Source organism: Fusarium solani, assembly GCF_023522795.1.
Source record: "Fusarium solani strain SB1 chromosome Unknown bctg00000012, whole genome shotgun sequence".
Classification (NCBI taxonomy): domain Eukaryota; kingdom Fungi; phylum Ascomycota; class Sordariomycetes; order Hypocreales; family Nectriaceae; genus Fusarium; species Fusarium solani.
Window position 1 is genome coordinate 1525542 of NW_027072146.1, and position 15435 is coordinate 1540976.

General features: G+C 52.2%; 7 protein-coding genes across 7 annotated transcripts; 3 read left to right on the plus strand and 4 right to left on the minus strand.

Annotated features, from left to right (window-relative positions):
- Positions 1-172: 172 nt before the first annotated feature.
- Positions 173-1828, plus strand: MRS44_016512 (uncharacterized protein; the record flags this gene model as incomplete). Its single annotated transcript, XM_046282032.2, has 1 exon — positions 173-1828. One exon carries the CDS (start codon positions 173-175, stop codon positions 1826-1828), a length of 1656 nt encoding a protein of 551 aa, XP_046130906.2.
- Positions 1829-1939: 111 nt separating this feature from the next.
- On the minus strand, positions 1940-4167 carry MRS44_016513 (uncharacterized protein; the record flags this gene model as incomplete). Its single annotated transcript, XM_046272833.2, has 2 exons — positions 1940-3806; positions 3854-4167. 2 exons carry the CDS (start codon positions 4165-4167, stop codon positions 1940-1942), a joined length of 2181 nt encoding a protein of 726 aa, XP_046130905.2.
- A 1303-nt stretch (positions 4168-5470) lies between these two features.
- Positions 5471-5860, minus strand: MRS44_016514 (uncharacterized protein; the record flags this gene model as incomplete). The annotated part of the gene is made up of 1 exon (XM_046282031.2): positions 5471-5860. One exon carries the CDS (start codon positions 5858-5860, stop codon positions 5471-5473), a length of 390 nt encoding a protein of 129 aa, XP_046130904.1.
- Positions 5861-6200: 340 nt separating this feature from the next.
- MRS44_016515 (uncharacterized protein) lies at positions 6201-7826 on the minus strand (the record flags this gene model as incomplete). Its single annotated transcript, XM_046281349.2, has 4 exons — positions 6201-7104; positions 7171-7415; positions 7478-7666; positions 7719-7826. The coding sequence occupies 4 exons, from the start codon at positions 7824-7826 to the stop codon at positions 6201-6203; spliced, it is 1446 nt and encodes a 481-aa protein (XP_046130903.1).
- Positions 7827-8394: 568 nt separating this feature from the next.
- On the plus strand, positions 8395-10945 carry MRS44_016516 (uncharacterized protein; the record flags this gene model as incomplete). The annotated part of the gene is made up of 6 exons (XM_046271114.2): positions 8395-8753; positions 8813-9511; positions 9577-9666; positions 9722-9811; positions 9875-10651; positions 10837-10945. 6 exons carry the CDS (start codon positions 8395-8397, stop codon positions 10943-10945), a joined length of 2124 nt encoding a protein of 707 aa, XP_046130902.2.
- Positions 10946-11105: 160 nt separating this feature from the next.
- On the minus strand, positions 11106-12660 carry MRS44_016517 (uncharacterized protein; the record flags this gene model as incomplete). Its single annotated transcript, XM_046271062.2, has 3 exons — positions 11106-11214; positions 11282-12473; positions 12531-12660. The coding sequence occupies 3 exons, from the start codon at positions 12658-12660 to the stop codon at positions 11106-11108; spliced, it is 1431 nt and encodes a 476-aa protein (XP_046130901.2).
- Positions 12661-13414: 754 nt separating this feature from the next.
- On the plus strand, positions 13415-15402 carry MRS44_016518 (uncharacterized protein; the record flags this gene model as incomplete). Its single annotated transcript, XM_046271090.2, has 2 exons — positions 13415-13789; positions 13861-15402. 2 exons carry the CDS (start codon positions 13415-13417, stop codon positions 15400-15402), a joined length of 1917 nt encoding a protein of 638 aa, XP_046130900.2.
- Between the last annotated feature and the right edge of the window lie 33 nt (positions 15403-15435).

Below are 15435 nucleotides of genomic sequence, written 5' to 3' on the forward strand. Positions count from 1 at the left end.
TGCCGTGAGGGTATAGATTTTAACTTGGTGAGATAGGTGCCCAAGGCCTCTAGTAATAAGAGAGGATGTGAAGTATAAGAGGCTTCACCTTCCCACAGGTTAGTTCTGCCCTCGCATCACGCTTCTCATCAACCTCCATTACCATCAAAGTCATCATTGCATAACCATCACAATGAAACAAGAAATCCTCCCAGATCCTGACTTTGGCGCTTCGAAAGCCAGAACCGATGATTCTGGAAAACTCGAAACCCAAATCGGCGAAACCCAAAGCCTACACAATGGCACCACGTCCCCCGACACGAACGAAGAAACACATCGAGGCTTCAAGCCCCGACATTCTCAGATGATTGCAATTGGAGGTGCCATTGGTACTTCTCTGTTCCTAGGAACTGCCCAAGTTCTCCGTGTGGGAGGGCCTCTCTTCCTGCTCATCTCTTACGGCGTCTTGTCCGTGCTGGTGTACTGCATCGTCACTGGCATCGCCGAAGTCGCGACATACCTCCCTGTGCCCGGCGGTACCATGGCATACTACGGTCATAAGTACGTGTCTCGAAGCATGGGGTTCGCCATGGGATATCTATACTGGTACTCCCTAGGCATCTTGATCCCGTACGAGTTCGTCGCTTCGACCCTACTCATCGACTTCTGGGGCCCTGCTGTCAGTCCCGCGGTTTGGATCACCGTCATCTACGCCGTCATCGTCCTTCTAAACTTCTTTCCCGTACGGGTGTTTGGCGAATGCGAGTTCTGGAGCGCTGGGATGAAGATCATACTTATCCTTGGCTTGATCTTCCTCTCCATCGTTCTATTCTTTGGAGGAGGACCGAACCACGACCCGCTCTACTTTCGATACTGGAAGAACCCTGGACCTGTCAATACCCATATTGTGAAAGGAGATGCAGGACGTCTTGTCGCTCTTCTTCAGTCCTTTGTACTTGCTTCGTTCGCCTTCGTCCTAGCGCCGGAGCAACTCATCGTTACTGCGGGCGAGATGCAGTCACCGCGTTACAACTTGCCCCGTGCAGCCCGACGCTACGTCTGGCGTCTTATCATTCTCTTCATGCCCAGTGTCTTGGGAATCGGCGTTGTCTGCATGTCCAACGACCCCGCGCTTTCTTCGTCTGGAACAGCAAGCTCCCCTTTTGTCATTGCCATCCGCAACGCCGGGATCCCTGTTCTGGACAGTATCGTCAATGCCATGATTCTTCTTTCGGCTATCACTGCCGGAAATGCGTTTCTCTACTCTGCGTCTCGGAATCTCTACTCCCTGGCCAAGGCTGGCAACGCCCCTGCAATCTTCAAAAGATGCAACAGTTACGGTCTTCCCTACTTTTCGGTCGCTATCACGGCCTGCCTTGGTGGTCTAGCCTATCTGTCTCTTTCCAGTAGCAGTCTCACTGTCTTCAACTGGTTGATCAACATCACAAACACGTCCGGTTACGTCAGCTGGATCTGTTGTGGTATCATTTACGTTAGGTATCGCAAGGCGATCGTCCATCACAAGCTGGAGTCTCCGTACCGTTCCCGGTTGCAACCGTGGGGCATGTACTTTGGCTCTGCAGGCTCTGTCGTCTTGTTGTTGATCAATGGCTTTACCGTGTTTTTCCCCTCTGAATGGTCTGTGGCCACGTTTCTTACTGCCTACATCGGTATCCCGGCCTTTTTGCTCATCTATTCTGGCCACCGCCTGTACTACCGGGATGACGAATGGGTTAGAAAGCCGGAAGACATTGACATGTATGAAGGAATGGATGAGGTGCTCGCCGCTGAGAGGCCACCTCCTGCTCGAGGCCAGATCAGCAAGAGATTGTGGGCGTTGATCGAGTAGACAACCTTTAGTTACGTTACGTTTTCCCCACTGGGGTATCCAAACTCATTCAATTAACTAAATATTATACACAACTTTCCAGTGATTTAGAACTTGATCCACCGGTGATGCTCAAATAAGGATGGACACAGCCGTGTTGTCAGGGTCCATCACCATGTAAGGAATGCTGTCCTCGTCCATTCCCTTGCTCGTAACAAGAAACTCGATATCAAGCTTCTTCAAGTCGAGGTAAAACATCTCGCTGATGTTGCGAACCGCCTGAGCCTCCGGGCTATTCCCAACCTGTGCTCGCCACTGAGACTGGGCAAAGCTGACCAGACTGCGATCACTGGGCACCTTGAAACTAAGGAGCCAGGGAACTTGAACTGCCAGCAGCCACTCCCTCTGTCGGCCGATGGGTAGAGCATCCACCAGGCTCTTTTCCGTGTAGGTCTTGAGCTCCGCAAGGGACTTTGGCAAAGCATTGCAGAGGGCCGGTGGCTTGGAGAGCACGAAGGCCTGGTAGAAGTTCTGGAGATAGTTAACAGCCGTATGGAACGGAGCTGCAATGTGGATAGACATTGTAAGCGCATCGCACAGCTGATCCAGAGTCTGAATGTTGGGGAAGGTCTTGATCCAGCCATTGGTCTGGATCTCCTTGCACCAGTCCTGGACATACTTGTCTTCCTCGACCATCTTGTCGGCCGTGTTCTTGTCGTAGTACATCAACAGCATGCTCATGACATACTTGCGGATGACCTTCCACATGGAAAGCATGTTCTTGGCGTAGGCGTAGTTCTTGTACTTCTTGTCCGCCAGACCCTCGGCGGTGTTGGGGAATCCACGATTAGAGAGGTCTTTGGGGATGTAGCTCTCGACATAGTTAAAATTCTCGAATTCGTAGCGCACGAAGCGGTACAGATAGTCGGGATTGACGCCAACAAGGTCCTTGATAACCTGCGGCACAAGTGTGCTTCTCGCGGCCGCGTTGAGTGAAAGCGTCTTGTACCAGTGTGGCTGGAGAATCTTGAAGACGATGTGCTCCATGGGAATAGTCCGGTGAGTAGCCACGATCAATGACTCTTCAATCATGTGCGCACGAGTCAAGTGAACGCTGACCTCATGGCGGATCCAGTCTGAGACTTGAGCACAGGTCTTGGCGTATCTCCAAGCCCAGTCGTTCTTCTCCTTGTCGGATGAATCCGCAGGGGACTTGCGCTGGTTGAAGATGGTGACCGAATTCTTCATGCTGACCTTGTAATCGCAGACGATGGCAATGGGATGTAGCTTGCCATCGTCGTGAAGCTGGAAGAGGGTCACGGCTGAGCAGGCCCAGTTGTCATCAGAAGCCGGCTCCTTGTGCTTGAGCTCCTCATCAGGCTTGGCACCGAATGCCTTGCGGAAGTAGCGAGTGTCTTGCATGAAAAGAGACTTGCGGTCGATCTGGGGAAGGGTTTTGGCCCAATAATCCCATCCATCGCGCTTGGCAGTATCGATGAACTCGGTCAATAGGTCCGTGGACACCTTCTCGATGGTTGTAGGGTTGGTGCCGGTGAAAGACTGCTCCGCAAAGCGACGATCGCCAAACCAGTCAGGAAGAAGGCCAATGTTGGCGCCCTGCTCAATATCGGTGCCAGACTTGCGGTGCTTCTTGTTGTACTCAACATAATCCTCAATCTTGGGGCCTTGGTCAGGAGCACCACTGATATCTCCATTCTTCAAGCTGAGAAGCCACCTAGCCGTCTTACCAGCAAAAGTGTCAGGAATGATCTGCTTGATCATCAAGCCAGTCTCAACGAGACCGAGAGCATTGAAGATCTTGAGCTCAGAGACTTGGTCTGCTGATGGGATGCTTTGGAGATGGGGAGGGTACTGGGCATCTGTGCCATCGGGGTTCTTGGGGTAGGCTGAGTACTTGTAGATCTGCTTCTTCTGGGAGAGATCTACATATCGAGGCAGAGTTGGCTCGACTTGCAATACGTCGAAATACGACTCGTAGCTATACAATTAGCAAAGATCTCAATGATACACTCGTACGAAACTCACCTCCGCTCAATTCGGCTGTAAGCATGTGTGAGAGCGGCCTGCGTGCCAGCGTAGGTGCCCTCCTCGATGTTGCCTCCACCCAACTCTGGCTTTTGAGCCAAGTTCTTTTGATCCGGCGTCGCATAAATCTTGAGCTTGACCAGCTCGCTGTTGAATACACCGGGGTCGATGTCAGCAAAGGGAACATCCTGGACACCAATGCTGGCATCCCTCCTTCGCTCCTCGAGGGAAGGCTGCTTGAGGATAGCATCAGGCTTAGGAGCTGCCGGCACAGTCACCGGCAGCTGGGGAAGCGAAACACCAGTGAGAACCATAATGAAAATGAAGGTGAAGGCGAAGGTGAATGAGAAGTTGAAGGAAGGGAGATTAAGGAAGATGTGCTCGAGGAGGGAGCAATTGGACGAGAGGTGCCCGCTTTTATACACTATCTCACAACCGCACCTCCTCTCAAGTCATCTTCCCCATCTTAGGGGGCTTATGGACGGTTAAACCATACTTGAAAGATGACGAAAACCCCAGGTCTCGACCAGCCAGTAGCGGCCCTTGCATATGTGCTCGGTCAACAGATAGTATGCAGGCTGACTCCAGCTGAACGCCCAACTCAAAGACATGCTGCAGCCAAGAGCCAACGCTTACAGGGTAGTGGTCAGTTCCAGCCAGCCACGCCGCCGTTAAGTTGCATTGGGGCGACATTTCAGTCCGACTAGAGACAATAGATGCCCTGTTCCGCATGTGAGGGGTCTAGACTCATGGTTAAGTTGAGGGGTTATGGGAAAAGGTGGGTGCAAACTGCATTCGGAGGCTGATGGCAAACACACAGAATAAGCCGAATGAATGCAAGAAGGGTGCGTCGGTCACAGGGCTGACGTGGGTAATCTTGGCTTGCAACAAAGGTGCAACTCATCGTCAGCGAAACTTGGAGAAAACCCGACTTTTTAACCCACATTTTTCGCGATTCAAAGACAAAGGACCAATCATTCAAATGCCATTATGCAGCGCATCATACGAGCGGGGAATATGTCTCAAAAAAGGTTCTAGGCAAGTTGGACTCACATTCCAAGGCCGCTGAGTGGCGCAGGTCCCCTCAACACCGCTTACGCCGCCTGGAACGGCTGACTACCGCCTCGTCGAATCAGAAAGCGATTTGAGTGAAGACAGACGGCTAGATTCAGCCGCAATGTGGGTTGCCTCTCCGGTGGGTGACTTTTTGGGGCCGTCTCACTCGCCGATAAGGCTGACTAGGCAACGCTATTGAACGGCTAGTTGCGCCGGCAGAGCAGATTGAGCTTGATATGCATAAAGCGGCACTTGAGCGTGTCAAAGCCACAGGGTCGAGACTCGGACCGCGTTTCGGGAGTGCCACGGGCCGCTTGCTGAAAATCCGGCTGCAACATTAACCGAGAGGATACTTCTGGCTATTTTTTAGTGAGATATGTGACTGAGTTTGCATCGATTTTATAGTTTTAAACCGCATGAGAAGGTGTGCACAACTTCACGTCCATGAGGGCTCACTCACCCCCGACCGCTAGCAGTGGGCTGCTACTACATTCACCAGATAGTGAGATAGGTAGTGATATTGTCTGTTACCACTATGTGAACCGTATTCTCCCGGATGCCTCATATTTCCCTTATCTTGTACTCCTCCTCAGTGACGGGCTCATGCCAATTCGTTTCACCAGTAACCATGACAAGATGCGTCATAACAGACTCATCATCAGCCCCATGCCAATGAGTCGTCCCAGGAGAGGCCCAGATTGTGTCTCCAGCCTTGATCCGCCTCGCTTTGCCTCCCTTGTCGCAAATCCATCCACTACCCGAGAGCACATGGATCATTTGCCCCTCAACGTGAGTATGCCAGTGCGTTCGAGCACATGGCGTGAATGTGACGCTGGCAATACCGGCGCTTTTGTCGAGATGCATGATATTGGAAAACACCTGGCCGGTAAAGGTGGCTGTAGCCTTGGTGACCTTGGTGCTTTGGTCGGAAATAATTTTCGATTCCGGCATTTTCGCTTTTTTTTTGGACTGCGTGCGCGTTTTATAGCTCGTGAAAAATGACAATGTTGATGCCAGTAGGTTGAGTAAAGGCGAGAAAATAGTGAACTGATGATTTTCACGCAGAAAAGTCGACTAACTCAGGCTACCTGTTGGCGGTGTAGTCTATGAACCAGGGTGAAATCGAAAGGAGAGGACAAGGTCTTAAGTATATATAGTTGCTCTATGGGTCGAAGAACGTGGCTCGTATAAACCCCTCGAGCACGTCATATCCACGTTGTGGATCTCAAATGTTCATCAATGCCTATCTACGGGAATCAAGTTCCGATGCCAGGTCCCATCCGTCTAGTCCTCATGGCTCACCATGCGCAACAAATGGCTCCTCCTCCTGGTATACCTCATACTTGTACTTGCTCCCGATATGGTCATCCCTCAACCGACCTTGGCCCTTTCCATAGACCCTCTCCCGTGCCGTCAACCCAGGCTCAACTGCTGCCGGGTAGATGCCACGCCTCCGAAGCTCTGGAACAAGCAAGTCCACGACATCCTCAAAGGAACCAGGCGACGTGACATATCCGAGATTGAAGCCATCCACATCAGCAATAGCAATCCAGTTCTCCATTACATCCGCTACAGATGATGGAGACCCGACAGCAGACGGTGAGATTTGGCTCATGGCAGCTCTTATGCCGATGAGACGAGGGGTCCAGATGGGTGTCTCGGCAGTAGGTTTGAACATGTTGGACAGCTTCCTGCCCTCATCAGAGTCTATCTTGCTGATATCCTCATCAAGTGAGTATTTCGACATGTCGATACGGGTCCATCCGCTGAAAAGAACCAAGCCGCCAACGGGGCTCGCATGCTTCCGAAGCTCCTGATACTTCTCCTGGGCTTCTTGATCCGTCTTGCCCAAGATAGGAGTGAAGGAGAGGTAGAACTTTAACGAACTTGGGTCGCGTCCCTTTTCGGCTGCAATCTTGCGGTTCTTCTCAATCTGAATACGTAAGAGCTCCGGTGAAGGTGACGAAACGAAGATGCCCTCTGCATGGGTGGCGGCAAAGTCGATTCCTTCGGCTGACGCGCCCGCCTGGAATAGGAACGGGGTCCGCTGCGGAGAGGGATCCACGATGTGGCGCGTGGATAACTTGTAATACTTGCCCTGATGATTGATGTGACGGACTTTAGACGGATCGATATATGTGTCTGTGGTCGGATCGGGTTGCAGCGCGTCATCAGCCCACGAACCTTCCCATAACCTGTAACGGCCTCATGTCAGAAAAGCTCATGTGTCATCCGGATGCGAAAAGGGAGGTAAGGCGCACTTGTACAGTGTTCTCATATACTCATCAGCCTGTGCATATCGCTGGTCATGCTCAATCGGATCAATGCCAATGGCGTTGAATGCAGACTTCTTCCACGATGTGACGATATTCCAACCAATACGTCCATCCGTCATGTGATCCAAGGTCGAGAATCTCTTTGCCAGAACAAAGGGAGTTTCGAAAGAGGTTGACGCCGTAATGCCGAATGTGAGATTCTTGGTCACCGCCGCCATGGCTGTAATCGGCTAAAATGAGTTATCAGTAAAATGCGCTTGAGCTCAAGTGTGTAAACGAGTTCGTTGCGTACTATGGACGGGTCGGTTACAGGCCACTGGACAGCCTTTCTGATGCTTTCCTCGACGGTTCCGCCGTAGATGTCAAATCCTCCGTTTGTGTCCGCAAGGAAGAGGCCACTGATCCCTCCCCTTTCGAGAAGTTTTGCCAGCTCGACCCAGTAAGTCAACTTGCGCTTTGTTGCTGATCTATCAGCCGGGTTCTGTGCAAGTATCAGCACATTTTCGTTTTTCATTGAACAAAATTCCACCTACTTTCCAATGCCCGACCGAGAGATGACCGACTGTTGACATGTCAAAGGCATTGAGTAGAATCTGCTTCTTAGGTGGCTTTTCAGCCCCCGGGGAATCCGGAGTCGCCATGTTCAACCTTTCTGATGCCTCGTGATAACAAGATAGGTATTCAGGGTTGGCGCTTGATTAGTATTGTTGTAGATTGTATTGCTTGCCATTGCAGCATGTACTTTATAGACCAGACGTTGTCTCTTATGTCGAGTTCCATTTGTGAATCTCTCACTCAATTGGTTGTTGGTAACCGCGACCAATCTGGTAATGACGCCTCCAAGACCCTGTCATTGCGTCTTGGGCCTCTTGGCGGAAGAAGCCAATCTGGATCCGGCTCGGTGGCGTGATGGATGCTGAGACGGGGCCATCTTAGCTGTGAGAACAGTTTTCTGGGGCAACCTGGAAATCCGAGAGCCCCAGTCAAAAGCTTAGATTTTTTCGGCGAGTGTCGATGAGCAAAACAAGGAACAAGTTGACGCAACCGCTATCAGACAAAGCTGATTGGCTGGTTCTCTTGTCAACAACGGCGGAGGTTCCACGAAGAGAACCTAGGTCGGGGACGATATAAGACACATCAGCGTCGCGGAGCTCCGACGAAAGCCTAATCCCCCACCCCGTGTCTTGTCTCGCGGAGGTTCCGTTGAAGATGGATGCCTCAAGAGAATCTCGATATTTGCTCCTGGAAGATCAGAGACCCCACAAGATCCCCCGCATCGAACCGGCAGCCTCCGCGATCCATCTTCCCTGGTCATCAGGGGACTCACAGATTCAGAATAACGATTACCAACATTCGAGTTTGGCCGGGGCCGAGGATGGGGTCCGAGATGCAGGCCCTGTTGCTGCGCCGCTACCCGCAGGTCCCGGTCAACCGCCCCGGACCCGGGGCACGGTTGCCTGCCGAAAGTGTCGGTCGCGGAAAACAAAGTGCGACAATCAACGGCCGAGCTGCGGCTACTGTCTGAAGATCGGCGAGCCTTGTGTGTACGAGGCAGAAGCCAGCTCCTGGTAGGCAGTTTCACCAAGCCTATTGGCCCAGGACTGCGATCATGCTAAGCAATAACCAGCTGCCATGTTTTTGGGCGAGAGGTCTTGCAAGCCCTCAACGAGCTACGAGAGATCGTCTTGAAACCGCCAACCGAGCGACTGCTAGCTAGCAGTCCCGAAGTAACTGTTAGCAACAGGGATGGTGTATCTCCTTCAACTGGCCCAGTCTCCGTCGTCACATCAACTCCTCAGCCGGCAACTCCAAGTAGCCATCTACAACTAAGGCCAGCGGCGGCATCTCTACGCTGGACCCAAAAGATCGAAAACATTATCCAATGGCGCATTTTCAAATCCCATATTGTGGCGAGCGACATTTATCCCGACGCCGATCTACCAGTCACCCTAGACCATTCAATGCCGAGCACCGATATAAGGCTCCTGACTAACCTCGAATCGAGATATATCCATAGTGTGCACCTGTTTAACCCCATATTGCATCTTCCAACACTGCACGACCTGATTCTTCGCGTCGCAGAAAGCCAGTTCGATTGGTCACCTGAAACTTGCCTCGTTGCGCTTGTGTGTGCCATCGGCGCCATGACCGAGCCATTGGAGACTTCACTAACACCTGAGGCGCCCAGCGAAGTTGAGCCGGGTGAGTCTCGAAATCGTAGCGACCCCAGCCTGGCCGTTGGGTACTGGAACGTCGCATCCAAGCGCCTGGGACTCGTCCTTGACCGGAATGACATAACGGCTGTGCAATGTCTGTGCCTGGCAGGGTAAGAACGCTGGTCTGAAAGCATCAATGATGTTAGCCCCCAGTTGGAAACTAACTCGGAAAAAGGATTTGGCACATGCTCAGCCTACAACCGCTCCAAGCCTGGAAGTACTTTAGCCATGCTGGAAACGCATGGTTCTGTACAGTCATGCGCAAGTAAGCACATTCATGACTCGGGACAAATTGGGTTCGTTGCTGATAATGTATAAAGCGGCCCGTTGCCTAAGCCTCCTGAACGAACTCACTTTGGTCCGATCTGCGTCCAAGATGCTCTATGCTTCACGATTTGGAAATCTATCTGGTATGTTCGTTCGTGTTCAGTGCCCTCTGAGCCCATGATTCATACTTATCCATCTTGATGTAGTGAGCTGCACCCCGAATTGTCACTTCCTCCCTCAGTTTTGCAGGACTGCGAAGTCCTTCGTCCGTTTCCAACACTTCCAGACCTGGACGATCCAAGGCTTGGTGATCCCTTGATCGACAGCGAGCGCAGCTGGCTCTACTACCTAGCAGAGATAGCTGCACGCCACCTCATAAATGACCTCCTCGAATGCCATGTTTACGACTTTGACAACCTCCAGCGGGCGGATGTTGTGCGAATGATACGCCACACCGAGATATTCGAGGCGCAGATCGACGAGTGGCGTTCATCCTTACCTGCTCAGCTCCAATTCGATATGCCTACCGACTGGACTCTTTCCGAACTAGATCACCCTATGACTATGGTGTTGAGGCAGCGATATCTGTCGAGTCTCGAGTTGACATACCGGCCCTTGCTACGGTTGTGCACCGACTTTTCCCTGGAAGACTTTCAAGGATATGACGCACCGCTTCTAAGCAAAGTTGTCAAACTAGCTTCTCAAAACCTACGATTCTCATACTTGAAGATCATCAACACAAGCAAGAGCCTACACCAGGGGACTTGGTTCAACCTTCGCAGCTTGACCGGATCATGCCTCCGATTCGCTGCGGCGGAGAAAGCTCAACAGGATGGAAAGCTGGCCGGCGCACTAGAGGTTCAGATCCCGCCGGATTGGAGATCTTGTGTCATGAAAGGGATAGAGACTCTGCAGCCGTATTGGGCTTCAAAACGCGGTGGAGGAGCAGGTCTTATGAACCTGATGGACCAAGCCCTGGCGATGTAGGGACATTTTGGATTTGATAACGTCAGGAGACACCTCTCTGCTATGTATGGGGTTCTTCATCATTTGGGCTGGCTCACACTCTTTATTATTGTTGATGATGACTTTTCCAAAAGAGACATCGGCCATAAGACAAAAAAACAAAACGACCAATACTTGACAGCGTGAAAACACAATCCTTAAGCTCGCAATCGGTCAACGATTCTGACGCTACCTTGCGATCTACCCTCGCTGAAGAAGCTGCCTACTGTCAAGGTATCGAAGAGCACGGCGTTTCCGCCAAGCCAACATGAAGCTATTCATCTATCTAATCTAAATCGGACACCTTGCTTCCTTACATACTTCTGACTAACACACCCCTTTATCGCTCACACAAATGCCCGAGAGCACGATTGCGGCCAGCTGCAGGAAACCCCAGCCCCGTGCATCATGAGCCTATCTGTTGTCGGGTGATTAGGTCTTCTGAACTGTAACTGCGCGAATGGTATCATCCGGGCCACTAGAGTCATCGTTTGGCTGATCCAGAGACTCTATAGTGCTTCCTCTATCGATTCCGCGTTTTCTGCATCCATATTAGCATCAGACGTCTATAAAAGGCCCAACCAACGGGCCATGGTGGGCAGACTTACTCCCGTGAATCCATCCACCAACTGAGCGGGTGCGAAAGGAGAATCAGGGCGACCGACATGCCGATGCCAAAGGAAAAGCCTTTGGTGTACCTTGGAGCTTCCACAGTAGGGTAAGTGAGGAGTCCGACCCAGGCCGTGGATGATTGTGCCCAAGCAGCTCCGATGATGAGTGTGATGGACCGCTGAGCCGGAGAATGTCTCATAACATGGTTGACCCAACTAAAGACGACGGTGGAAGTTGACGCGGCAGCGAAGTTGGTCATGAAGGCGAACCATTTGGCTCCTTCCGGGACATCCCAGACAACCAGGATGGCTAGACCGACGATGTTGAAGATATGGCCACCTGTCAGGGCCCAAACAGGTCCAACCAGTAAATCAGAGGCAAACGCAGTTGCCAGGACAAAGAAGATGCCACAGACTGGCTGTAACGTTCCCAGCTCATTGATCCTGGGAATTGAGTATCGGTCAAGGCTTCTGAGCCACAAGAGATAGGCTCCGCTAGCTTGCGCTCCTCCTGAGTTCCAGAACAAGGTCAAGATGACCAGGAGTGCCCAGAAGATTGGGTTTCTGACGACCTGTCCCACTGATTTCCACTGGAACTTCTCAGATGTTGTGTGCCCAGCAGCCTCTAGTCGCGAGGTTGAGAGATCGATGTCGGCTTGGCTCAGAACTATCCGGTTTGGCATAGCTGGGGTGCCCGGGATAACAAAGACACCAAGAATGCCGATCGGGATGGTGATGACGGCGCAGATGATGTACATCCACCGCCAGCCAGCCAATCCATGCAGATCGTGGAGACCTCTCGATGTTCCAGCCTGGATCAAACCGGCAGTCAGAACACCTAAGGTGGTGCCGTTGTAGAAGATGCCAGCACGACGAGAGATCTCATCCTTTCGGTACCAGCATCCAAACATAAACTGGATCGATGGATAGAACGCGGCCTCGAAGAAGCCAACGAGAAACCGGTACCCCATGACTTCTCCAGCGCTCGTCGCGCGAAATTGAAGAAGGGTGAAGAGACCCCAGAGGACGTCGACGGCCGGGATCAACCATTGGAGCGGAACGTGGGTGAGTAGAAACATGAAAGGAAGTTGGCCAACAACGGCTCCAACCGTGTACATGGTCTGAAACTGGACGAGTTCATTGCCGTTGAGATTGAGATCTTCCTTCATGCCCGAAACGTACGCATTATCTGTTGCTCAGTTAGAATGATTGACTTGTGAGAGTTGTTGTCAGTGGGTAGTCATACTGATGTTGGACTGGTCAATGTACTTGACCCAATACGCAAGGAAGACATAAGGTACGATGAGAAGATCGAGTTTGACAATCAGCTTCCTCTCTTTGGGTGAATCTGTGGCTGCGAACCACCTGATAGCCATGGTGAAGGCGTGGACTTGACAGAAATGCGTGATGTTTAACGATGGCTGGTCGAGTTTTGTGCTTTTTCTTTTCTTTTTTCACCCTTGAAGGCGGCCCTTACGAGTCACATATAGAACTATCCCTCCACCGTATCTAGACATATCTGAAGCTGTCTATCCACAGCATGGGCCAGAAGGCGTGCTCACATTGGAAATTCACGTAAGTCCGCCACTGTAGAAGGTTCTGACGCATTGGCAGTCATATTCGGGTGCCAGAAGACGTGCTTCGATTAGAAGTGCACGCAAGCCCGATGCTTCGTGCCTAGTTACAGGGCAGCCGAGGTGATGAAGGCACCTGGCCACGTCGAGAGGCAAGATACAGCAAGTCCGGCAAATCTCCGTGTTTGACGGGCTGGAGCTAGACTAATTGGAAGGATTGGTGGCTGTCGGGGAGCTCGCCGATGGCCAGACAGGGGTGAACAGGGTTGCTAGCGTGGGGACAAGATCCATTTTAACCAGCATGACCTAACCGAAAAGGCCGGCCTCCGGGGTGTGGGGCCGGCTGGAACCCGTTCGCCGGTCCTCAACGGGCGTCATCCGCCGTCGATGCGAGCATCGCGTCATCCAGCCGAGCCACGATAGCTTAGTTGGAGTTTTCAGACCATCCAGAGAGATATCAAAACCATGAATTTTCCTCTTAACTATGCTGTTGATTAGCGCAAGCCCTGTCGGAAGGCCACCCTTGGAACATCCATCCCCGTCGTCATCACACACCATGGCCTTCATCCCAGATGCTCAGCCTGAGGACAACTCTCCTACACCTGGAACTTCAGTCAACGGTGAGAGCCTGCCACCTAAGCTTGAGGAACTTCACGTTCAACCCGCCGTGGCGAACGGCACTGTGACCAACGGTGCAGATGCCCTCGGCAGCCACAGCACTGAGGACCAGAAGAAACAGCCGTCACGCCTAGAGACAGTGGCTTCCTATCCGGTATCAGATCTCATGCTCGAGGACCGTTATATTGACGACTTTCGTCCCCTTCGTGTAGCTGTGATTGGCGCTGGGCTTTCCGGCATCCTCTCTGGGATTTTACTCCCTTTAAAGGTCCCCAACATACAGCTGACCATCTTTGAGAAGAGTAAAGAGGTGGTAAGTAAACTACTCTATTCTGTCACTTCTTTCTCGACGTGGGTGAGAAGTACTGACATTGTCATCGACAGGGCGGAACCTGGCTTGATAATATTTACCCAGGTGTCCGATGCGACATTCCATCGCATGTCTACCAGACTACCTTCTCCCCCAATCTGCAATGGTCCGAGCAGTTCGCCGAGGGAGCAGAGATTCTGGAGTACTGGAAGAACTTGGCCAAAAAGTACGACATTGCCCGGTTCCTGCGCATGGGCACCTATGTCGAGACTGCGCAATGGGATGACGCGCAGTCGACATGGGCTCTCACTTTGCAGGATGTCGATTCGAAGCACACATCGGTTGAAAACTTTGACTTTGTCATCACCGCAATTGGTCGCTTCAATGAGTGGAAGTTGCCCGATTATCCTGGCATCAAGGATTACAGGGGCCATCTTCGACACAGTTCCAACTGGGATCCGACCTATGATCCCACCGGAAAGACTGTAGCTGTCATTGGCAACGGGGCCAGTGGAATACAGCTGGTCCCTGAACTTCAAAAAGTCGCCAAGCACATCGATCACTATGCACGCAACAAGACATGGATCGCCGCGGGATGGGGCGGCCGCGAACGCCAGTTCGGACCAGAATACATCCCCGAAGAACAGATCAAGTCCTTTGACAACCCAGACACCTACCTCCAGTTCCGCAAGGATGCAGAGGACCGGTATTGGAGAGGCGCCAACGCCATGAAGGCCGGTACCAAGGAGAACGCCGATTATCGACAGAGGTTCATCGACATCATGCACCGACGGTTGGAGAAGAAGCCTGGCTTGGCCGAGAAGATGATACCTGACTTCTCGCCTCACTGCAGGAGATTGACACCTGGGCCGGGATACCTGGAAGCGCTCACTGAGGACAACTTGGAGTACATTCAAACCCCCATCTCCCGATTTACTGCCACCGGTATTGAGACGGTGGACGGTGTTCATCGTGAGGTGGATGCCATCTTCTGTGCGACCGGCCACAACATCGACTTTGCCCCTCCCTTCTCCATTCGTGCCCGCGGCGTGGATCTCAAGACAGCATGGAAACCAGAGGGCGAGATTGGATATCCAAAGACGTATCTCGGAATGGCGAGTGCTGGGTTCCCCAACTTGCTCTTCATCGGAACTGTCCACACCAACGGCATCGCCGGTACCTTTATCCACAGCATTGAGAACCAAATCACCTACTATGCCAAGGTCCTCCGCAAGGTATCCAGTGAAGGCATCAAGACCATCACGCCATCCGCCAAGGCTGTAGATGATTTCATATCCTACGCCGATGCATACTTCCCCACAACCGTCATGACTGGCAACTGCAGCTCCTGGGCGAACGGTGGACGTCCCGGTGCGAGGATACACGGCGCCTGGCCCGGCAGTGCCTCGCATCTGAGCTTTATCCGTCGGAACCCCCGCTGGGAGGACTTTGAGTACGAGTATGTCTCGGACAGTGGAAACAGGTTTGCCTTTTTTGGAAATGGTCGGACGCTCAGAGAGGCGGATCCCAACTTCGACATTACGTCGTATCTGAAGAGGGACCCAGCTGGGATTGATCTCCGTGAAATACACGAGAGTTGGCATAGCTGGCCATAGGTCGTTAGACTCGTTGGTAGCTCGAGCTGATAG